This window comes from Rhinoderma darwinii, chromosome 1 (assembly GCF_050947455.1).
Source record: "Rhinoderma darwinii isolate aRhiDar2 chromosome 1, aRhiDar2.hap1, whole genome shotgun sequence".
Classification (NCBI taxonomy): Eukaryota; Metazoa; Chordata; class Amphibia; order Anura; family Rhinodermatidae; genus Rhinoderma; species Rhinoderma darwinii.
The window spans coordinates 629,508,926-629,532,249 of NC_134687.1; the positions used below are offsets into that span (position 1 = coordinate 629,508,926).

The following is a 23,324-nucleotide window of genomic DNA, read 5'->3' on the forward strand; positions in this document are numbered from 1 at the left end:
CGAGACGTTAACAGATCATTATCCAATGAAAGTCCTCCCCACACCCAAAATTCCTATTATCCGGCGTATATAGGCCCCAATCCAGATATTCTAGATTATGGGACAATCCAATGGCTGCAAATTTTGTCAAAATATTTGATCTGTGCTGGAAACAAGTGTCGGATTATCAGACTTGATGGATTATCGAATGCTGGATTAAGGGAATTTCACTGCATATTTAGTCTATGGCTCTATTATTCATATACATTTTCTTCTTTTTAATTTTATATTTTTTTCGTAGAATTATTCGCTCTGGGTCGTACGTTTATTCTCCGCAGGCTCCGCCGCTGTAGGTAACGTTTTCTCCAGTTCAATAGTAGAGGCCTCTTGTGCCGCCTGCTCCGGGTTTCTGTTAATTGCGCTGCCCGGGGCAATGTCTCGTTTATGAAAATATTTTGCAACTGGAAGAAATTACACGTGTGCAAAATGAATGAGTTTGTCTTCAATTTGTTTCCAGATTTGCGATGTTCACGGCCGCCTCCATTCGTATAGAGCGTGCTCTGGATTTACTGCGACGTTGTAATAATAGCGGTTACATAATTAATAAGGGAACGTCCCCGGCGCTGTGATTTACTTACTGCGTTTTCTGTATTTTACGCTTCATTTAGTTACACGGAAAAAACAAAAATGAAGGGGGCACTAAAGAAAAAACAAACCGCAGCTCTCTAGAAATGTCCCTGCGGGTAGCCATCTTTCCCCTCCCCCTTCCAGTGCTAGTGCATGTGAAACAACAATGTCCAGAAAGGAGGTGGAGCTTCGACTACTTTTCCTGAGAGCCAGTGGCACTTTTTCCCTTTCTGCAGTGGAGACCAAGCAAGTTAAAGGATTATCTCATCACCGTGACCCCTTTAAAAGAATTCGGACTGGCGATCAGCTGTGAAATCTCCTGATCGCCATACAATTCCCCTGCAACGGGGCATAATGAATGGCTGTCCATATAATACATGGCCGGGTTGGCAACAGCAAGGGTCACTATTGCAGCGGCTCTCCTGTCCGGCTAATAGAGTGGGGTCGCTAATGGGGAATATATTTTCAGGAGACCACCCCTTTAATTAAATGTTTGTTCGCTAAGCCCCGCCCCCTTTTCAGCTCCAGACAAAGATTGAAGGGACTAGGAAGAGGGATCTCTGTTTTCTCAGGACTGTTTCAGACTATTAACCATCCAAATATGTTTGGTGTAAAACGAAGGTGGCACCGTATCTGGTAAAAGCTCCGTCAAGTGCTGCGGCTTCTTTGTTACCGTGATTGAAGGGGTCCCAATGGTTGGAACCGCATTGGGCACATATTCACAGCGATTAGCCATCAATTATTACAAGTACAGATCACCTGTGATTTATTTATTTTAGTACATTACCCAGCAGGGGGCGACATTGAGTTTAGAAGAAAGCTCCTCCCAGAGGAAGGGGAATATAAAATCTGTACGCCAGCCTGAGGCATGATGGGAAGATCATTGTGGGTGGGAATAAAGGAATTTAATAAAGCCTATTGTATAAATGATCGCTCCCATGTGACTGAACTGATTACTGCGGCGGGGGTGATAATATCAGCAGTGACTGGAGTCGTCCTTAAAAGAAGCCCCGCCACCTCTCCTGACATGTCTTTTTTTTTAGTATATACTTGTATTCCCAATAAAATAACAATTCTGGTACATATTTTATTAGAACTCTGCCTTGTGCCATTCCTCTGTTGTTCCTCCTAGAAATTTATGAATAAATAGAAAAGCTGGGCGTTACCATGACACTTGTCAAAGGGGCTTGTCACTACACAGTCTCATCTGTCAGCACTGATTGGACATTAGCAGTTGGGGGTGTGTCCCTACCCCAACTGACAACACATCAATTTATTCGTAAATTTCCAGGAGGAATAACAGGGACGGCGCAACAAAAATTTCCTAGAAAAGTTTTTTTTTTCATGGGAAATGCAAATATTTACTAAAACATACGTGTCAGGACAGGTGACGGCTCCTCTTGAAGGCCTGGAATGAGAATGAAACCCTAGAATGTCTCAAGTTCTTCCTCTTCGGGACCTCAGACTTTGAGATTCCTCTGCGGGTTCCTGTGCCCCCAGAACCACTACTGTATATTTATACTGGGAACGGATGAATCGTATCCATTACTATAATGAGTATCCTGCGTTCCTTATGCTGGGAATGAAAACATTGAAACAAAGTATCAGCGAGGTGATAAGAGATGCTGAGTGCTCCGTCAGGGCAGGGTTGATGGCCTGCCGCGCTGATTTACTGCTCCCCTGGATCCTGATTTTGTGAGTGTGATAAAAGACTTCCATCCTTCGGGGCAGTGAACCCGGAACGTGCGGCTGCCAAGTTCTACACATGGATACCACATGCGGACGGGGGGGGGGGGGGGGGGAGCGGAAAGGCAGCTCCGTGATGACAAGGACATCAGTGTCAATGGATAAAGCCTTCTCTCCGGGTGATGTCACCTCCCTCGTATGTCACCTCCCTCGTATAGAGTGTCACTTCCTGGGGCAGATATTGGAGGCCGCAGCGCTGAGCGGGGTCATGCCGATGAGTGATGGGGACCTGGTGACACTTTCCATGTGTATTTGATATAATGAACACAGTCGGGGGATTGAAGTTTAAAGTAAAACTTCGTATAGAAGCTTCACAGGAAATATTAGGGAATTCCTTAAAGGGCATTTCCTCCCAAAATCTTATGTCAAGTTCTTCTATTTAGTCTTAATTATAGCTGTTTTTTGGGGGTGACAACCAAGATGGCTCCCACAAGAGGAGTCATAACAAGTCAGGGGTCTGGAAAAGCGGGGTTATGTCCATTTAGTCTACATTTCTATCAGAATTCTTCCGGCTAGCTGAGAAAGGTTTCCCGTAATATGGACGATTGGCAACGAAAATACAAATGATCAGTGGCGGCAGATCCTCAAGGCCGCAGCATTGGGCCCCGTTCGCAAGTCGCAGTAAAATCCAATGGCGACATAGGTGGAAAAATCTAAAATGTATGGCTCTTGGAATGCGACGATGCACAAATGATTAAAAAAAAAAAAGGTTTTATTGTTGAAAAGTAGTAAAATATTCAAAAACTTCACAGATTTTGTATCCGCCTAATCGAACAGACTCCTAGAAAAAAGCTATTTACACCGCAGGGTGAATGACGGAGTTTTAAAATGCAAAAAGCAATGGCGGAATTTGCTGCTTTTTTTGCATTTCCCCCTCTAGAAAGAGTTAATAAAAGTTAATCAATATATCTATATGGACCCAAAATTGTGCCATCGAAAAATATAACTTGTCCCAAAAAAAAACAAGCCGTCATACAGCATTGTCGATGAAAAAGTAAAAACCTGCACGCCTTAATGCCAAAATTGGGTTAATATTGAGTTTATTGTATAATAGTATGCAGGGAGCTCCCCCAAGTGGAGACTGCAGGTAGCAGAATATTATCATGTAACTCTATGGGAGCTGTATATATCTGTATGTAGTGAGCTCCCCCTAGTGGTGGCTGCAGGCAGCAGAATGTTATAATGTAACTCTATGGGAGCTGTATATATCTGTATGTAGTTGGCTCCCCCTAGTGGTGGCTGCAGACAGCAGAATGTTATCATGTAACTCTATGGGAGCTATATATATATATATATATATATCTATATGTAGGGAACTCCCCGTATTGGTGGCTGCAGGCAGCAGAATGTTATTATTCAACTTATTTATTTATTAATGATATAGAGGATGGGATTAATAGCACTATTTCTATTTTTGCAGATGACACCAAGCTATGCAATATAGTTCAGACTATGGAAGATGTTCATGAATTGCAGGCAGATTTAAACAAACTAAGTGTTTGGGCGTCCACTTGGCAGATGAAGTTTAATGTAGATAAATGTAAAGTTATGCATCTGGGTACCAACAACCTGCATGCATCATATGTCCTAGGGGGCGCTACACTGGCGGATTCACTTGTTGAGAAGGATCTGGGTGTACTTGTAAATCATAAACTCAATAACAGCATGCAATGTCAATCAGCTGCTTCAAAGGCCAGCAGGATATTGTCGTGTATTAAAAGAGGCATGGACTCGCGGGACAGGGATGTAATATTACCACTTTACAAAGCATTAGTGAGGCCTCATCTAGAATATGCAGTTCAGTTCTGGGCTCCAGTTCATAGAAAGGATGCCCTGGAGTTGGAAAAAATACAAAGAAGAGCAACAAAGCTAATAAGGGGCATGGAGAATTTAAGTTATGAGGAAAGATTAAACCTATTTAGCCTTGAAAAAAGACGACTAAGGGGGGACATGATTAACTTATATAAATATATGAATGGCGCATACAAAAAAATATGGTGAAATCCTGTTCCTTGTAAAACCCCCTCAAAAAACAAGGGGGCACTCCCTCCGTCTGGAGAAAAAAAGGTTCAACCTGCAGAGGCGACAAGCCTTCTTTACAGTGAGAACTGTGAATCTATGGAATAGTCACCGCAGGAGCCGTCACAGCAGGGACAGTAGATGGCTTTAAAAAAGGGTTAGATAATTTCCTAGAACAAAAAAATATTCGCTCCTATGTGTAGAAATTTTTCCTTCCCTTTTCCCTTCCCTTGGTTGAACTTGATGGACATGTGTCTTTTTTCAGCCGTACTAACTATGTAACTATGTAACTCTATGGGAGCTATATATATATCTGTATGTAGTTAGCTCCCCCTAGTGGTGGCTGCAGACAGCAGAATGTTATCATGTAACTCTATGGGAGCTATATATATATATATATATATATATATATCTATATGTAGGGAACTCCCCATATTGGTGACTGCAGGCAGCCAGTATGTTTTAAATCTATGTCTGTGCAGGAGATTTGGAGCTGGGTATCAGAAAATAGATCTCCGACCGCTATAAAGATATATTAAAGGGGTTTTGCCATAAATGTCTGTTAGAAGCGGCCAAGCACGCAGGACACCACTCCATTCATTCTCCACCTGGATGCGGATTAAAAACCACAAAATGGTGTTCAAGGGCGGACATTCGCTTTAAGCAGTCACCCCCTGTAACTAAAGCTTAATCCCCTTGTTCTGCTGCTCGGTGAGGGTCCCATGGGTTGCAGCTCCAGCAATCACATTTTCATAAAGTATAGACCATAAATATTTTTTCCCAGAAACCCCCTGGTTGGTCACTCGTTTTGCATATTATTGAGGGGGATTCATGTGACCTTAAATGCACTGATTCAGTATGGCCATAATTACCGCCCTCCTCTGCATTGTCATCTACATCTGAATAGTTTACAAATCACATGATGCATTAATTAACCTTGGTGGCCATCTGTGGGACTGCATGCTTTGAATTTCAGATTTTGGCCATTATTTTGGCTTCGTGATAATCCCAGTTACCTATAATAGACTCTTTGTGCCCAGGTTTCTCAGATTATCATTACAAAAACTCATTGATCAGTGTGTTTATGTCTCAATGATCGTGACCAACTTCATGACTTTTGCTTCTCCGAATACCCATTACACTCTGTCATTAACCCTCCTCCTACTAGTGATAATGAGGTGATAATAACCAGTTTCCCAGCAAGCTGTAAAGTAAGAAACTTTTCAGGAATGTTCTGCTGACATCTAGTGGCCAATATGAAATCTACAATATATAATGATGAAATTGAAAAATAAAAAAATGCGAGAATTACTTTTGCCTAAAATGACGTGAAACCCAGTCCCAGCTGCTGGCGTGCGGCAAGTCCTGCAGATCCTCTATGTGGTTATCTCTTCACGGGGCGCTGCGGCTGTTTTATATCAGAGCCTCGTCTGCTGCGCTCTTTTTCTCCAGGGCCCCTAATGTGATGTAATCTTTAGTATAAGTGAGATAATAAATCTCACGGCTGTAACATTCGTCCCCTCAGCTGGTAATTTGGGGTCTGTTTGTGATCTCTGTTTGGCAGATTTTTCCCCTTAGGTAAAGTGAAGAGGATAAAAGGATCAGAGACGATACGAGGGGAACATCTGGAGGGGGCAACGCAGAATAGAAGGCGCTCGCTGTTATTCGGGACCTTGTACGTAGTCGTGATTATGTATTACACTTGGACATTAACCCCTAAATAACCAGAGTCATTTTTATTTTTTTTACCACTAATGGCTATACTTTTTTTTGGGGGGAGAAACGTGTATGCCCACTACAGTATTGAATGAATGCACTCTCCGTTATGGGCGGTTTGTCAGTTTTGGATGGTCGTGGCAATGGTCTACATTGTTCTTTATGTATTTTTGCCCCTTCGGTGACATTGCAACTTTTTGTGTTAATTTTTGTCAAGTTATTTCCTTCTAAGATCAGCTGTATACTTCAACATTATCCATAGTCTGATCAGTATGTGACACGTAGAATCTGATGGGTCGCCCCTTGCTTCCCAATTGTGCAGCATCCTGATCCCTGGTCCCCCCCCCCCTTCATTCCAGCTGCCGATTGCAGATCCTGTGATTGACATGATCGTTATCCTCATAAATATCCAGCACGGCCCCAATAATGAGCCGTCATTACTGAAAGGAGCCGCGGCCCCGCAATTAGAGCTTGATGTTCTTTCTAATCTACGTGATAATTATCAAGACGACCATGTGTCGGGGCTTCAAGTGGGAAGGATGACTGATCAGTAATCCCTTCCATTCAGCATAAGACAAAAGCCCCCCCCCCCCCCGCCCCTTCAGGTCCCTACATATTACTATATCTGATGCCAAAGAGTGAAGAGTAAATCCATGAGAACTTCATACACAACCTCCATCAATATACAATGGACAACATGGATTAGCTTTCTACAGGTGGAGTGGGGTTTATTGCTATCGATGATGCTCTATTTTTTTTGTTATTCGAAACTATTTGTGGATCGGATATTCAAATATCTATCAGAAGATAGAGAAGAATCTCCAGGCATGAGCTTGAACTCTCTGGGTTATCGCAGTACGAATGTCAATGATGCAGCCTCCAAATATAGGATATAGTCATGAGAGTCCGAGAGATGTCACCGATGTGACCGTCACTACGTCTCATTGCCGACCTTGACAATTTGCTCCCGGACACGTTGCGTTGAGGTGGCCTCCTGGTTGAGGTTCCTCAGCGATCAGACCTGTTGTATCCTGGTAGTATTGGACGTGAGAACGTGTTCTGAGCCGGGTGTCCCGAGATGGAGACTTGTTTTTGCCATCGCTAATCTCGGCTCACATCTGTAACTTCTCTTGGCTCGTTTCATCCCGGCTGCTCTCGGCTGGGTCATTGGAAGATGGAATTCCCAGCTGGGCCCTATCAGTCTTATGATCCTGAGATTATGTCTCCTAATCCATCACTTACAATTTGTTTTGGAATATGTTTCGGAACAACATGGATGGTGTCAGCCAGAGGTCTGTTTGGTTTCTGGAGGACGAGGCATCTTTGTCATGTTGACGAGGACACATAGAAGGGAATTCTCAGAGACTTGTGTAGATGACTTTAGTGTCTGTCTTCTTTACTGAGCTGGATCCTTCTTGAGTTCGGAGGTGGAAAGTGGAGATATGTTTAAAGGGGTAGTCCATATTGGACAATGCCTCCTCATAGTGGTGGGAACCATCACAGTGCTGTGGAACCAGAGTTCCTCCAGGAGGCCCTGACTTGTGTTTGGGTTTCTCCATGACCTCTTTATGATTCTTGTGATCGTCTCCTTCCATCTTCTTACTGGTTCTTCTCTTCTTTTTGCATTTCTAAGCATCCTTGTCTTCTCCAATGTGCTGGGTCTTCTCATCATACATTTGTGCTTTCAGTATATTCCTCAGCTCGAGTGGTCAAGGATCCGCTTGTAACTATGGAAGGGTGGTCCAGATATGATTTCTGAGCCTTTTATACAACTAATTGATTCTGCCACCAGTATAGTGCCCATACACATGTTTACCCAGCTTCCCACAGACCCTGATTGGCTTAGAAATCGGAATTTTTTTAATGTAGTATTCGATTTCCCCTTAAACCCTCTCTTCTACTGCTCATGTGTCAGTCTACACTGTTTCCTGGCATTCTGTTCATGATTTAGGAAGCTCGGGATGGTCATCAGAACTATCAGCACAGCTTTAGATGTGACCGAAGTATAAGACATTAAGTTTAGACAGTGCTGGACTGGTTCCCTGTGTAACTATTATGTATGTTGTATGAAAAGCTCCTGCCCCTCCGCCCCATGCAAAATCAGTACTAGGACCCTCAGCCGGCATAGGCATTTTGTAATACGGCCCCCTCAGGCACCAGATATGATTACGACCCCTGCACCCCCAATAACTGTACCACTGTTTGTAACGTGCAATGGGGCTGATTTACCAAGCAAAAGATGGCATTCAAATTATGTAGTTGTTTATGTTTTTGCCATTTTTTTCTGCCATTTTTTGCATTAAAAGAAACGTCTAAGAGGAGTGGTAAGATGCGCCAAATTTAGACATGCAACATTTTTTGCCATAAAAAATTGGTGTATACGTATGCCAGCCATGAGCTGGAGTAACAGAGAGAAATGTGGCTAACAGGCCTGGTGAGTTGCATCTGATAAATTATGTATGTGCGCCTTTTTGATGAATTTTGTGCAATTTACGCAATTTCTGCATCTTACGAGACTAGTAACAGAACTGTATCACAGGAGATACGCTGATCCTCCGGTTATTTGCTTCGCTACCCGTAAAACGAATGGTTTACATCTTTGATTGGTCCGTTGTATGCTAATGGTGGGCACATGCTGTTCTTGCCAACTGGCGAATGTGGAATCAGTCAGACCGGTTGTCTCTTGTGAGGAGCCCAAGTAGCCGGCAGCCGATCCCCTCTCAGCTTGTGGCAGGCGCTTGCTCTGCCCGTCAGTTGGCTGGTAATAGCGACGCACACGTTGATCATACAAACTTCCTCCGGTCGTTCTCTAATTACGTTTATAAACCCATAAGACGGAAGATTTAAGAGGGCCGCAATCTAATCATCTCATCGTATCACGGCACGAACTGCAAATACAATTTCCTTAATTGTTCGTCTATGAGCGCTGCGCAGTCCATCAGACGTCTGCGTTATCTTACTCTGTAAATAACGGGGGTTATTACTGATACACCGGGTATCCCCTGTTTACTCTAGATAAATATATTCACAGCTCACAATGTAAGTAATAAAGTCAATGTCTGGAAGAGTTAAATATTGTCAAGTGGGCAAACAGCGCCATCTAGAGGAGATAACAGAAGAACATGACGCTGGCACTGCCACTCATGTACCCCCAGGTTATAGATGTGAATCCTTAATTCAAGTCAATTCCACTAACTTGTGATTCATTTCTTTTTTCTCGCTGTGTGGGATTTCTAGAGAATGGGGCACCTGACCCGTGCGTACGTACAGACACAGATTTTTCCGGGGGTAGTAATGTGTCCTAGTCACCAGAGAAGTGGGTGAAGATTGTGAGCTCCTGGATCAATAATATAAATTATTCAACCGCAAATATATTTCTTCTCTGTATGAAGAATATTCCAAATGACAAAGCTTATATGTCCCCAGTTTGTACTGGTTTAGAGTGCCAGTCTCTTGGGTGCACTGTCTGGTGATCTTTTTCCTGATGCCCAGTGGTTTAATGCCATTCTCTCTGCTACTCAGTAGATTAGTGTCCCAGTCCCTGATGTCTAGTGGTTTAGTGCCATCGTCTCTGGTGTTCAGTTGGTTAGTGCCCCTGTCCGTCTTGTCTAGTTGTTTCATACCACAGTCCCTAGTTTACAGTGTTGTATTGCTCCAGTCTCTGCTGCATAGTAGGTTAGTGGCCCAGTCCCTGGTGTCTAGTGGTTTAGTGTCATAGTCACTGCTGTATAGTAGGTTAGTGCCCAGTCCCTGATGTCTAGTGGTTTAGTGCCATCGTCTCTGGTGTTCAGTTGGTTAGTGCCCCTGTCCGTCTTGTCTAGTTGTTTCATACCACAGTCCCTAGTTTACAGTGTTGTATTGCTCCAGTCTCTGCTGCTTAGTAGGTTAGTGGCCCAGCCCCTGGTGTCTAGTAGTTTAACTTCTCTATCCCTGCTGTCTAGTTTTTAGGTTTCCCAATTCCTAGTGTCTAGTAGTTTTGTATCCCAGACCCTAATTTCTAGTAGTTTGGTGCCTTTGTCCCTGGCTACACTGGTCTGATGATCTTTACCCCAATGCCCAGTGGTTTAGTCTCAGTTGCTTAGTAGGTTAGTGTCCCAGTCCCTGGTGTCTAGTGAATTAGTGCCATCGTCTCTGTTGTTCAGTTGGTTAGTGCCTCTATCCGTCCTGTCTAGTTTTTTCGTATCACAATCCCCAGTATACAGTGGTTTATTGCTCCAATTTTTGATGCTCAGTAGGTTAGTGTCCCAGTCCCTGGTGTCTAGTGGTTTAAACTCTGTCTTCCTGGTGTGTAATTGCTAGATTCACCAGTCCGTGTTGTCGAGTAGCTGAGTGTCCCGGTCCCTGGATTCCAGTAGTTTGGTGACTCTGTCCCGGACTGTACTTGTCCGATGATCTTTTCCCCTGATGTTAGTGCTGCAGGCCCTGGTGTCTAGTGGTTTAGTGCCATCATGTCTGCTGCTTGGTAGGTTAGGGCCTCTGTCCATCTTATCTAGTGGTTTAGCCACAATCCCTAGTATCCAGTGTTTTATTGCTCCAGTCTCTGCTGCTCTTTAGTTTAGTGTCCCAGTCTTCCGTTTCTAGTAGTTTTGTGACTCTGTCCCTGGGTGTAATGGTCTGATGATCTTTTTCTATGATATTAAGTGGTTTAGTGTCCCAGTCCCTGGGGTCTAATGGTTTAGTGTCTTAGTCCCTAATCCAAGTCTCTAATTTCTAGAGCTTTAATGTCCCAGTACCCTGTGTCTAATAATTTAGAGCCATAGCCTCTGATGTTCTGTAAATAAATGTCCCTGTCCATCTTGTCTAGTGGGTCAGTGTCCCAGTCCCTGGTGCTCATTAGGTTAGTGTCCCAGTCCCTGGTGCTCATTAGGTTAGTGTCCTTGGTGCTCATTAGATTAGTGTTCCAGTCCCTGGTGCTCATTAGATTAGTGTCCCAGTCCCTAGTTCTCATTAGATTAGTGTTCCAGTCCCTGGTTCTCATTAGATTAGTGTCCCAGTCCCTGGTTCTCATTAGATTAGTGTCCCAGTCCCTGGTTCTCATTAGATTAGTGTCCCAGTCCCTGGTTCTCATTAGATTAGTGTCCCAGTCCCTGGTTCTCATTAGATTAGTGTCCCAGTCCCTGGTTCTCATTAGATTAGTGTCCCAGTCCCTGGTTCTCATTAGATTAGTGTCCCAGTCCCTAGTTCTCATTAGATTAGTGTCCCAGTCCCTGGTTCTCATTAGATTAGTGTCCCAGTCCCTGGTGCTCATTAGATTAGTGTCCCAGTCCCTAGTTCTCATTAGATTAGTGTCCCAGTCCCTGGTTCTCATTAGATTAGTGTCCCAGTCCCTGGTTCTCATTAGATTAGTGTCCCAGTCCCTGGTGCTCATTAGATTAGTGTCCCAGTCCCTAGTTCTCATTAGATTAGTGTTCCAGTCCCTGGTTCTCATTAGATTAGTGTCCCAGTCCCTAGTTCTCATTAGATTAGTGTTCCAGTCCCTAGTTCTCATTAGATTAGTGTTCCAGTCCCTGGTTCTCATTAGATTAGTGTCCCAGTCCCTGGTTCTCATTAGATTAGTGTCCCAGTCCCTGGTTCTCATTAGATTAGTGTCCCAGTCCCTGGTGCTCATTAGATTAGTGTCCCAGTCCCTGGTTCTCATTAGATTAGTGTCCCAGTCCCTGGTGCTCATTAGATTAGTGTCCCAGTCCCTAGTTCTCATTAGATTAGTGTTCCAGTCCCTGGTTCTCATTAGATTAGTGTCCCAGTCCCTAGTTCTCATTAGATTAGTGTTCCAGTCCCTAGTTCTCATTAGATTAGTGTTCCAGTCCCTGGTTCTCATTAGATTAGTGTCCCAGTCCCTGGTTCTCATTAGATTAGTGTCCCAGTCCCTAGTTCTCATTAGATTAGTGCTCCAGTTCCTGGTTCCCATTAAATTAGTGTCCCAGTCCCGGGTGTATTTTTTTTCCCCTTGCAATGTATTGTCTCTGTTTCTAGGTCTAATTATTTGGGTCCCACAGTCTCTGGTATCTAGTGGTTTAGTCTCCCCATTCCTAGTTTCTAGTGGCTTTCCTAGTCTCCCAGTCCCTGGTGTTTATTGTCTCAGTCCCTAAGCCTAGTTCCGAATTTTTAGCAGTTTGTGTTCCGGTCCCTGGTGTCCAGTGATTTAGTGCCTTGGTCTTATTGTGTCTAGTGGATTAATGGATCTGTAACAAGTGTCTTGTAAATTAGTGTCCAGTTCCATAATGTTTAGTGTCCCAGTCCCAGATGTCTAGTGGGTTGGTGTCCCTGGTTTCCAGCAGTCCATGGTGTCCCCCGCTTGCTCTGGCACTTTTCTTCTTGGACTTTTCCTGCACCAATTCTTGGATCAAGAAGATTAATAAAGTGAATTGAATGCATCAGTTATGGAACATTGGTTAAAATACTGAATGGATTTTGTGTTTTATTCAACGTGTGCAACATGACAATCAAGAGAACTGATGTTGTGAGCTCCACTAGGGACAGGGACTGATGTTGTGAGCTCCACTAGGGACAGGGACTGATGTTGTGAGCTCCACTAGGGACAGGGACTGATGTTGTGAGCTCCACTAGGGACAGGGACTGATGTTGTGAACTCCACTAGGGACAGGGACTGATGTTGTGAGCTCCACTAGGGACAGGGACTGATGTTGTGAGCTCCACTAGGGACAGGGACTGATGTTGTGAGCTCCACTAGGGACAGGGACTGATGTTGTGAGCTCCACTAGGGACAGGGACTGATGTTGTGAGCTCCACTAGGGACAGGGACTGATGTTGTGAGCTCCACTAGGGACAGGGACTGATGTTGTGAGCTCCACTAGGGACAGGGACTGATGTTGTTAGCTCCACTAGGGACAGGGACTGATGTTGTGAGCTCCACTAGGGACAGGGACTGATGTTGTGAGCTCCGCTAGGGACAGGGACTGATGTTGTGAGCTCCACTAGGGACAGGGACTGATGTTGTGAGCTCCACTAGGGACAGGGACTGATTTTGTGAGCTCCACTAGGGACAGGGACTGATGTTGTGAGCTCCACTAGGGACAGGGACTGATGTGAGTGATGCATTCTGGGTACAGTCAGTGCTATATTTTATTAATAACATTGTGAAAGGAACTGTACTGCAGAAGATATAATGTATATACTATACAGCAGAGAACGCAGGGTCTCATATCTGCTCACATTCACCCGATGACCCAACTCCATCACACTCACCACAAAGAGGGGTGTCCTGAGAGAGGACATGGCCGTCTGTAAACCTGATATCCTGCTGACTGGGGCTGTGGACTGGATGTAGTCATTATGGATTTGAATTGTAGCAGAGCGATGTAGGAGACCCCCTGACAGCCATTGTGTATCAGTCACCTGGGCCGGATATCACCTCACTCCGTCTGTTCTGTGTCAGCCGTCCTGCCAGCTCTGTCACCCCATCCCTCAACCCAGACTCTCCACATAAAAACTTCTGATCATATGCGGACAATTTGCCACCCCCACCCTCCAGGAATTCAGAACATAGCGAGGAGTAAAAAAATAAAATAAAATATGTCGTACCACATGTATCAACCTAGAAGAGAATAGAAAAATGTTCAAAATTTACATCATAATTATCAATGTATTCCCCTAATTCCAACAGTTCAGTCTATTTTACTCCTAAAAAGAAAGCGGTTCTGATCACAGTTACATATGTATTAACGCATACACCAGCACTAACAACTATAATACTGCCCCTATGTACAAAAATATAATTACTAGAATACTATGTACAGGAATACTGCCTCTATATACAAGAATATAACTACTATAAGGGCATGACCACACATGGCGGAATTCCTCCGCAACTGTCCGCATCAATGCCGCACAGAATCTGCGTTGCAGATTCTGCAGCGGATCTGCACAAAATGTGCAGAAAATTGATGCGGACTGGCCGCTGCGGACTGCAGGAAAAGTGCTTCTCTTCTCCCTATTCAGTGCAGGATAGAGAGAAGGGACAGCACTTTCCCTAGTGAAAGTCAAAGAAATTCATACTTACCGGCCGTTGTCTTGGTGACGCGTCCCTCCTTCGGCATCCAGCCCGACCTCCCTGGATGACGCGCCAGTCCATGTGACCGTTGCAGCCTGTGCTTGGCCTGTGATTGGCTGCAGCCGTCACTTACACTGAAACGTCATCCTGGGAGGCCGGACTGGAGACAGAAGCAGGGAGTTCTCGGTAAGTATGAACTTATATTTTTTTTTACAGATACATGTATATTGAGATCGGTAGTCACTGTCCCGGGTGCAGAAACAGTTACTGCCGATCGCGTAACTCTTTCAGCACCCTGGACAGTGACTATTTACAGACGTCTCCTAGCAACGCTCCCGTCATTACGGGAGCCCCATTGACTTCCTCAGTCTGGCTGTAGACCTAGAAATACATAGGTCCAGCCAGAATGAAGAAATGTCATGGTAGTAAAAACAATACGCTCCGCAGCACACATAAGATCTGCGGACTTCATTGCGGAATTTTGACTCTCCATTGAAGTCAATGGAGAAATTCCGCCATGAGTCCGCAACCAGTCCGCCACTGCTCCGCAACAGACAGAGCATGCTGCGGACACCAAATTCCGCTCCGCAGCCTATGCTCCGCAGCGGAATTGTACGCATCGTGTAAACGAACACTGCTAAATTAAAGTGAAAGTCAATGGAGAAACGGCTCCGCTGCGGATTAACGCTGCGGAGTGTCCGCAGCGGAATTTAAGTGAAATTCCGCCATGTGTGAACCCGCCCTAATTCTGCCCCAATATACAAGAATATAACTACTATAATACTGCCCCCTATGTACAAGAATATAACTACTATAATACTGCCCCCTATATACAAGAATATAACTACTATAATACTGCCCGCTATATACAAGAATATAACTACTATAATACTGCCCGCTATATACAAGAATATAACTACTATAATACTGCCCGCTATATACAAGAATATAACTACTAGAATACTGCCCCATATATACAAGAATATAACTACTATAATACTGCTCTTATATTCAAGAATATAACTACTATAATACTGCTCCTATATACAAGAATATAACTACTATAATACTGTCTCTATATACAAGAATATAACTACTATAATACTGGCCCCTATATACAAGAATATAACTACTATAATACTGTCCCTATATACAAGAATATAACTACTATAATACTGCTCCTATATACAAGAATATAACTACTATAATACTGCCCCCTATATACAAGAATATAACTACTATAATACTGCTCCCTATATACAAGAATATAACTACTATAATACTACCCCTATATACAAGAATATAACTACTATAATACTGCCTCTATATACAAGAATATAACTACTATAATACTGTCTCTATATACAAGAATATAACTACTATAATACTGCTCCTATATACAAGAATATAACTACTATAATACTGTCTCTATATACAAGAATATAACTACTATAATACTGCTCCTATATACAAGAATATAACTACTATAATACTGCCCCCTATATACAAGAATATAACTACTATAATACTGTCCCTATATACAAGAATATAACTACTATAATACTGCTCCTATATACAAGAATATAACTACTATAATACTGCCTCTCTATACAAGAATATAACTACTATAATTCTGCCCCAATATACAAGAATATAACTACTAGAATACTGCCCCATATATACAAGAATATAACTACTATAATACTGCTCTTATATACAAGAATATAACTATTATAATACTGCTCCTATATACAAGAATATAACTACTATAATACTGTCCCTATATACAAGAATATAACTACTATAATACCGCCCCTATGTACAAGAATATAACTACTATAATACTGCTCCTATATACAAGACTATAACTACTATAATACTGCTCCTGTATACAATAATATAACTACTATAATACTGCTCCTATATACAAGAATATAACTACTTTAATACTGCTCCTATATACAAGAATATAACTACTATAATACTGCTCCTATGTACAAGAATATAACTACTATAGTACTGCTCCTATATACAAGAATATAACTACTATAATACTGCTCCTATATACAAGAATATAACTACTATAATACTGCTCCTATATACAAGAATATAACTACTATAATACTGCTCCTGTATACAATAATATAACTACTATAATACTGATCCTATATACAAGAATATAACTACTATAATACTGCTCCTATATACAAGACTATAACTACTATAATACTGCTCCTATATACAAGAATATAACTACTATAATACTGCTCCTATATACAGTACAAGAATATAACTACTATAATACTGCTCCTGTATACAGGAATATAACTACTATAATACTGCCCCCTACATACAAGAATATAACTACTATAATACTGATCCTATATACAAGAATATAACTGCTATAATACTGCCTCCTATATACAAGAATATAACTACTATAATACTCCTCCTATATACAAGAATATAACTACTATAATACTGCCCCCTACATACAAGAATATAACTACTATAATACTGCCCCCTATGTACAAGAATATAACTACTATAATACTGCTCCTATATACAAGAATATAATTACTATAATACTGCCCCTTATTTACAAGAATATAACTACTATAATACTGCCCCTATATACAAGAATATAACTACTATAATACTGCTCCTATATACAAGAATATAACTACTATATTACTGCCCCCTATGTACAAGAATATAACTGCTATAATACTGCTTCTATGTGCAAGAATATAACTACTATAATACTTCTACTATATACAAGAATATAACTACTTTAATACTGCCTCCTATATATAAGAATATAACTACTATAATACTGCCTCCTATATACAAGAATATAACTACTATAATACTGCCCCCTATGTACAAGAATATAACTACTATAAAACTACCCCCTATGTACAAGAATATAACTACTATAACATTTCCCCTATGTACAAGAATATAACTACTATAATACTGCTCCTATGTACAAGAATATAACTGCTATAATACTGCCCCCTATGCACAAGAATATAACTACTATAATACTGCCCCCTATGTACAAGAATATAACTACTATAATACTAATCCTATGAACACGAATATAACTACTATAATACTGCCCCTATATACAAGAATTTAACTACTATAATACTGCTCCTGTATACAAGAATATAACTACTATAATACTGCCTCCTATATACAAGAATATAACTACTATAATACTGCCTCCTATATACAAGAATATAACTACTATAATACTGCTCCTATGTACAAGAATATAACGACTATAATACTGCCCCCTATATACAAGAATATAACTACTATAATACTGCCCCAATATACACTATAATACTGCTCCTATATACAAGAATATAACTACTATAATACTGCTCCTATATACAAGAATATAACTACTATAATACTGCTCCTATATACAAGAATATAACTACTATAATACTGCTCCTATATACAAGAATATAACTATTATAATGCTGCCCCCCTATATACAAGAATATAACTACTATAATACTGCCCCTATGTACAAGAATATAACTACTATAATACTGCTCCTGTATACAAGAATCTAACTACTATAATACTGCCTCCTATATACAAGAATATAACTACTATAATACTGCCTCCTATATACAAGAATATAACTACTATAATACTGCCCCTATGTACAAGAATATAACGACTATAATACTGCCCCCTATATACAAGAATATAACTACTATAATACTGCCCCAATATACACTATAATACTGCTCCTATATACAAGAATAGAACTACTATAATACTGCTCCTATATACAAGAATATAACTACTATAATACTGCTCCTATATACAAGAATATAACTACTATAATACTGCCCCTATGTACAAAAATATAACTACTATAATACTGCCCCTATGTACAAGAATATAACTACTATAATACTGCCCCTATATACAAGAATATATCTACTATAATACTGCTCCTATATACAAGAATATAACTACTATAATACTGCTCCTATATACAAGAATGTAACTACTATAATACTGCCCCTATATACAAGAATATAACTACTATAATACTGCTCCTATGTACAAGAATATAACTACTATAATACTGCTCCTATATACAAGAATATAACTACTATAATACTGCCCCCTATATACAAGAATATAACTACTATAATACTGCTCCTATATACAAGAATATAACTACTATAATACTGCCTCCTATATACATGAATATAACTACTATAATACTGCCCCCTATGTACAAGAATATAACTACTATAATACTGCTCCCTATATACAAGAATATAACTACTATAATACTGCTCCTATATACAAGAATATAACTACTATAATACTGCTCCCTATATACAAGAATATAACTACTATAATACTGCTCCTATATACAAGAATATAACTACTATAATACTGCCCCTATGTACAAGAATATAACTACTATAATACTGCTCCTATATACAAGAATATAACTACTATAATACTGTTCCCTATATACAAGAATATAACTACTATAATACTGCCTCCTATATACATGAATATGACTACTATAATACTGCTCCTATGTACAAGACTATAACTACTATAATACTGCCCCTATGTACAAGAATATAACTACTATAATACTGTCCCCTATATACAAGAATATAACTCGTAAAGTCTAATACTGCCCTCTGCTCTGCGGGGCAGAGTTTTATTATATGACTTGTTTTTCCAGCCATAGCTTAGTTAGTGATAGTTTCATGTTCTCTCTCTGCACAGGTCGAATTATCGGACGGGACGTCACACACGATCACGGACGCATATGCTGGTAAGGAGTACATAATCCAAGTGGCAGCCAAAGACTACGAGATTGGCACGTGGAGTGACTGGAGTGTGGCAGTTCATGCTACGCCTTGGACAGAGGAGCCCAAATACATCACAACAGAGGCGCAGAAAACAGGTGGGTTTGTTAAACGGAGACTTGTGAGGTGATGTCCTTCTCTCTTTATCTTCAGCAGTCCTCCTCCCTCTCGTAGCCTCCTCTGTCAGCTGGACCCTTTCATTTCTCTACTTTTGCCTCAAACCCATTCCATTATGTCTTAAAGTTCCATTCCCTTATCAATCAAAACTCCTTTTCAAATGTCTCTGCTAGAGTCTCCTTGTCTCCTTCCTTGCTCTCCCATAGATAAGCCATTCTTTCTCCTTGATCCCCTTCCTTGTTCCCTTACCCCATTCTTTTCTCTCTTCTAGAGTCCCCTTCTCTCTCATATGCCCTTCCCCTCTCTCCCATAGATAGCCATTTTTTTTCTCTCCTAGATTCCTTACCCTCTGTCCCCTTGTCCCATCTCCTTCTCTCTCTGCTAAAGTCCATTTTTTCCTTCTCTCCCATAGAAAAGCCATTATCTCTCCTAGATCCCCTCTATTGTCCCCTTCCTTTCTATATTTTAGTCCCTTTACCCTCTTCACTCCCATAGATAAGCCATTCTCTCCTAGATCACTGCCATTGTCCCCATGCCCATTTGCCTCCTTTTTCCTAGAGTTCCCTTTCCCCTTCTCTTCCATTCCCCTTCTCTTCCATTCCCCCTTCCTTTCTCTCCTATAGATAAGCCATTCTCTTTTCTAGATCTCTTCCGTCCTGTCCTCTTGCCTCATTCCCTTCTCTCTTCTAGAGTCCGCTAGCCCCCTTCTCTTTCATTCACCCTTCCCATCTCCCCCATATATAAGCCATTCTTTCTCCTAGATCCCCTCCCTCGTCCCCTTGCCCGGTCCTCTTCTCTCTGTTAGAGTCCCCTTGCCCCTTCACTCTCATGCTCCCTTCTCTCTCCTAGATAAGCCATTTTCTCCTATAAACCCTACCTTGCCCCCTTGCCCCTTCATTTTCATGCCCCCTTCCTTTCTCTCTCATAGATAAGCCATTGTTTCGTATAAACCCTCCCGTGCCCCATTCTCTTCTCTCTTTTAGAGTATCCTTGCCCCTTCACTCTCATGCCCCCTTCCCTTCTCTCTCATAGATAAGACATTGTCTCCTAGATCCTTTCCCTTCTTTCCCCTTGCCCCATTCCCTTCTCTCTCTCCCAATCCCTTGTCTTTCATAGACTCGTTTCCATCTTTCCTTATCTCCTAAACCCCCCCCCCCTCTTTTTTTTTTTCCAGAGCCCCCTTCTATTTTATCCCATATCCCTTTCCAATTCCACAGAGATGGTCAACTCATCCCTTGTTTGCTGATCTTGTGGTACTTTAGTAGATGTAAATCCTCCGCACAAGTTCTCGACACTAATGGAATAATAGGGATGGGTGAAATTTAACTGGTCCCATCTTTTTCATGGTCCCCTCGGGAACTGCAGCCATTTTGGTGCATACACCATTGTTGATGTTGTAGATGATGTGGACCAAGCATTGCGGAGAAGACCACGTGTGATGAGCTGGATCCTGGCCATGACTGAACATATGTATCTGATCAGTCCCTGGAGAATGCCTGCACTTAGTAGAGAGACATAAACTCCCTGGATGTCATGTATCATATAGGGAACAGATGGGACGTGTGCGGCGGTGGGAACGTCGCCTGGACATATCCCAGTTATTTGTGTATAATAAATTCTGCTCCTCCTGCTCCTTCCACCCCCGGAGGCCTCGGTATAAGATCTCTGGTGACGGTTTCATAAACATTATGTATTATATTCTAATTATTAATACTGAACATCAAAGTGATGTCTGCGCAGCTCAGGCCTGAAACACAAGTCCCCCCTCCCTCGCCAGGATATCATTAAAGCCTCTACCTGGGGGAGGGGAAATATCACTGACCTCCATGTCCTGTGTATTAGAGGGTAATTAAAGCCTAATGAGCAAATAATGAAACCCCCTCACATAGTGCAGACCACTTAACCCTCTCACGGCATCAAGTGTAGGCTGAGACATTGCAGGGTAGCACCTCCCAAGACGATAGATCGTTTCCCGGAGCTTTGAAATCTGCTCTGAAAATGCAATTTTATTCCTTATAACAGATGTTTTCCCTCTTTAGATGTTTCTCCTATAAAGCGAAAAGATGAACATACGTAAAAAAAAAAAAAGACTTTTACCGACTCTTGTTACCTTTTCAGTACTAATATAAAATCTCTAATTTCTTCATAGAATACAATAGTCTCTGGTGCCCCCACAGGCTGTTTAGAGGTACTGCAGCCCCTATGCATAAAATAATAATGGACCCAGTTGACCTAATTATAATTCATTCTCTAATATTGACTTTTACCTCCAATCTCAGATTTCAGGGTAGAGGAAGGCGCCGCTAGATTTTTGCTTCCCTATTGAGATTATTAAGGATGTCACATATTTTCCAAAAGTTGCACAGTAGCGAATGGGTTAAGAAAGCTGAGCAGCTCAACATCTATTTTAGGTTTTTACAAATTGGCACCGTTTTACCAGGGTTTAAAAAAATAACTCGGGTAAATACGACCTTAGGCTTGGGCTTGAGGACAACTTCTTGAATACTCCACATATTTGCTAACTTTTGAAAAGGGACATCAGGGAGTTTCTGAAAATAGCGGTGTCAAGAAGCGCAAAAAGCGAATACAGACCCCCTAAACTTATAAAGACCCCAGACCAAACACCATAAACTAATACAGACCCCCTACACTAATAGAGACCCCAGACCAGGCCCTATAAACGAATACAGACCCCAGATCAGACCCCCTAAACTAATACAGACCCCACACCAGACCCCCTAATACAGACCCCACATCAGACCTCCTAATACAGACCCCACACCAGGCCCACTAATACAAACCCAAGACCAGACCCCTAAGACAAACCTCAGACCAGACCCCCTAAACTAATACAGACCCAAGACAAGACCCAATAAACAAATACAGAACCCAGACCAGACCCCTAAACTAATACAGACCCAAGACAAAACCTCCTAACTAATACAGACCCTCCCTAAAATAATACAGACCAACTAAACTAATACAGACCCCGACCATACCCTTAGACTAATACAGACCCCCAATCAGATCCCATAAACAAATACAGACTCCAGACCAGATCCCCTAAACCAATACAGACCCCAGACTAGACCCCTAAATGAATACTGATTCCCAACCAATCAACCTCTATAGACCCACGACAGTAATATAGACCCCAGACCAGACCCCGTAAACAAATCCAGACCCCATAAGCTAATACAGACCCCAGACCAGATGTGCAAATATTCACCTCTCCCCGTTCCTAATCCCATTCATGGCGTCAGGACTTTGTCTGTGGTGGCGGCGGACGGGAGTAAAGAGAATGGCAGGAACGAGGAGGGAGAGTACGTGCGGCACCCGGGAGATTTTCCACCTCTTTCGGGACTCTCTCCTTTTTTTCAGGAATCTCCCAGACATTCCGGGAAAGTTGTCACGTATGATCGGTTAACGTGTTGCAGCCGCCATTGTCCAATTTTAGGACTGATAGTTTAGCATTAAGTTGCGCACAGAACGTCCACCAAATATTATCGTTGAAGATTTAACGCCCATTAGTCACATGACATTTCCGTGTATAAGAGAGCTCCGCCACACAATCCGCACAAAGTCACGTGATACAACTCCATTACATGACTCCAGTCTCAAGTAGGGGCCTTTTAGCCGAGGATGACTGCGGTCCCGGTCGCACGCATTGGCCTAAGATGGCGGCGGCGGCGGTCTATGTCACATTCTGACTTGGAAGTCGTCATCGATCCATAGCCTTGAACATGTCATAATGAAATACAGTAGACGCAGCAACAGAACACGGCGTCCCAATTCATCCGATCTCGGTGGGGATTCCCCATCAATTCTTATGGCATTTCTGTCCGCAGCTCACCCGCCATTTTGGATGTGTATCTTGTGGCTGTAACCTGTAAAGTCAGTGGTGATCATGTATTTTTACTGCGAACGGCTGAATGTGTCACCAGTCACATTGAGGAAATGTGCGCCATGTCTATGATGGCGTTATGTTACTTATCGTAGAACCTGGTGGCAGGCGCATGTTGCCAGCATTTGCTCCACTTTAAACCCATACGTGTCGATGCCTGTTCCCCGTCATAAGGTTTAATCGCCGTAACATCACTTAACAAGAAATTTCCATTTAAAATCCACGATGTCCCATCCGGGCCGCCGCCGCCGCTCACGCGGAAAGCTGCTTGCAGTGGAGGGGGCTGGGAGGAAGCTGTAACAAGCCATAGATCATAATTATCATCAGCGTTCTT

General features: G+C 42.0%; 1 protein-coding gene across 5 annotated transcripts in view; it reads left to right on the forward strand.

The window, feature by feature from the left end:
• CNTFR (ciliary neurotrophic factor receptor) overlaps nt 1-23,324 on the forward strand; it is a 440,906-nt gene that overhangs the window by 412,113 nt on the left and 5,469 nt on the right. For all 5 annotated transcript variants that reach the window (XM_075842688.1, XM_075842662.1, XM_075842668.1 and 2 more), the window contains one exon: nt 18,887-19,067. In XM_075842688.1, coding sequence (XP_075698803.1) covers nt 18,887-19,067 — 181 coding nt within the window. The remainder of the gene's footprint in view (nt 1-18,886; nt 19,068-23,324) is intronic.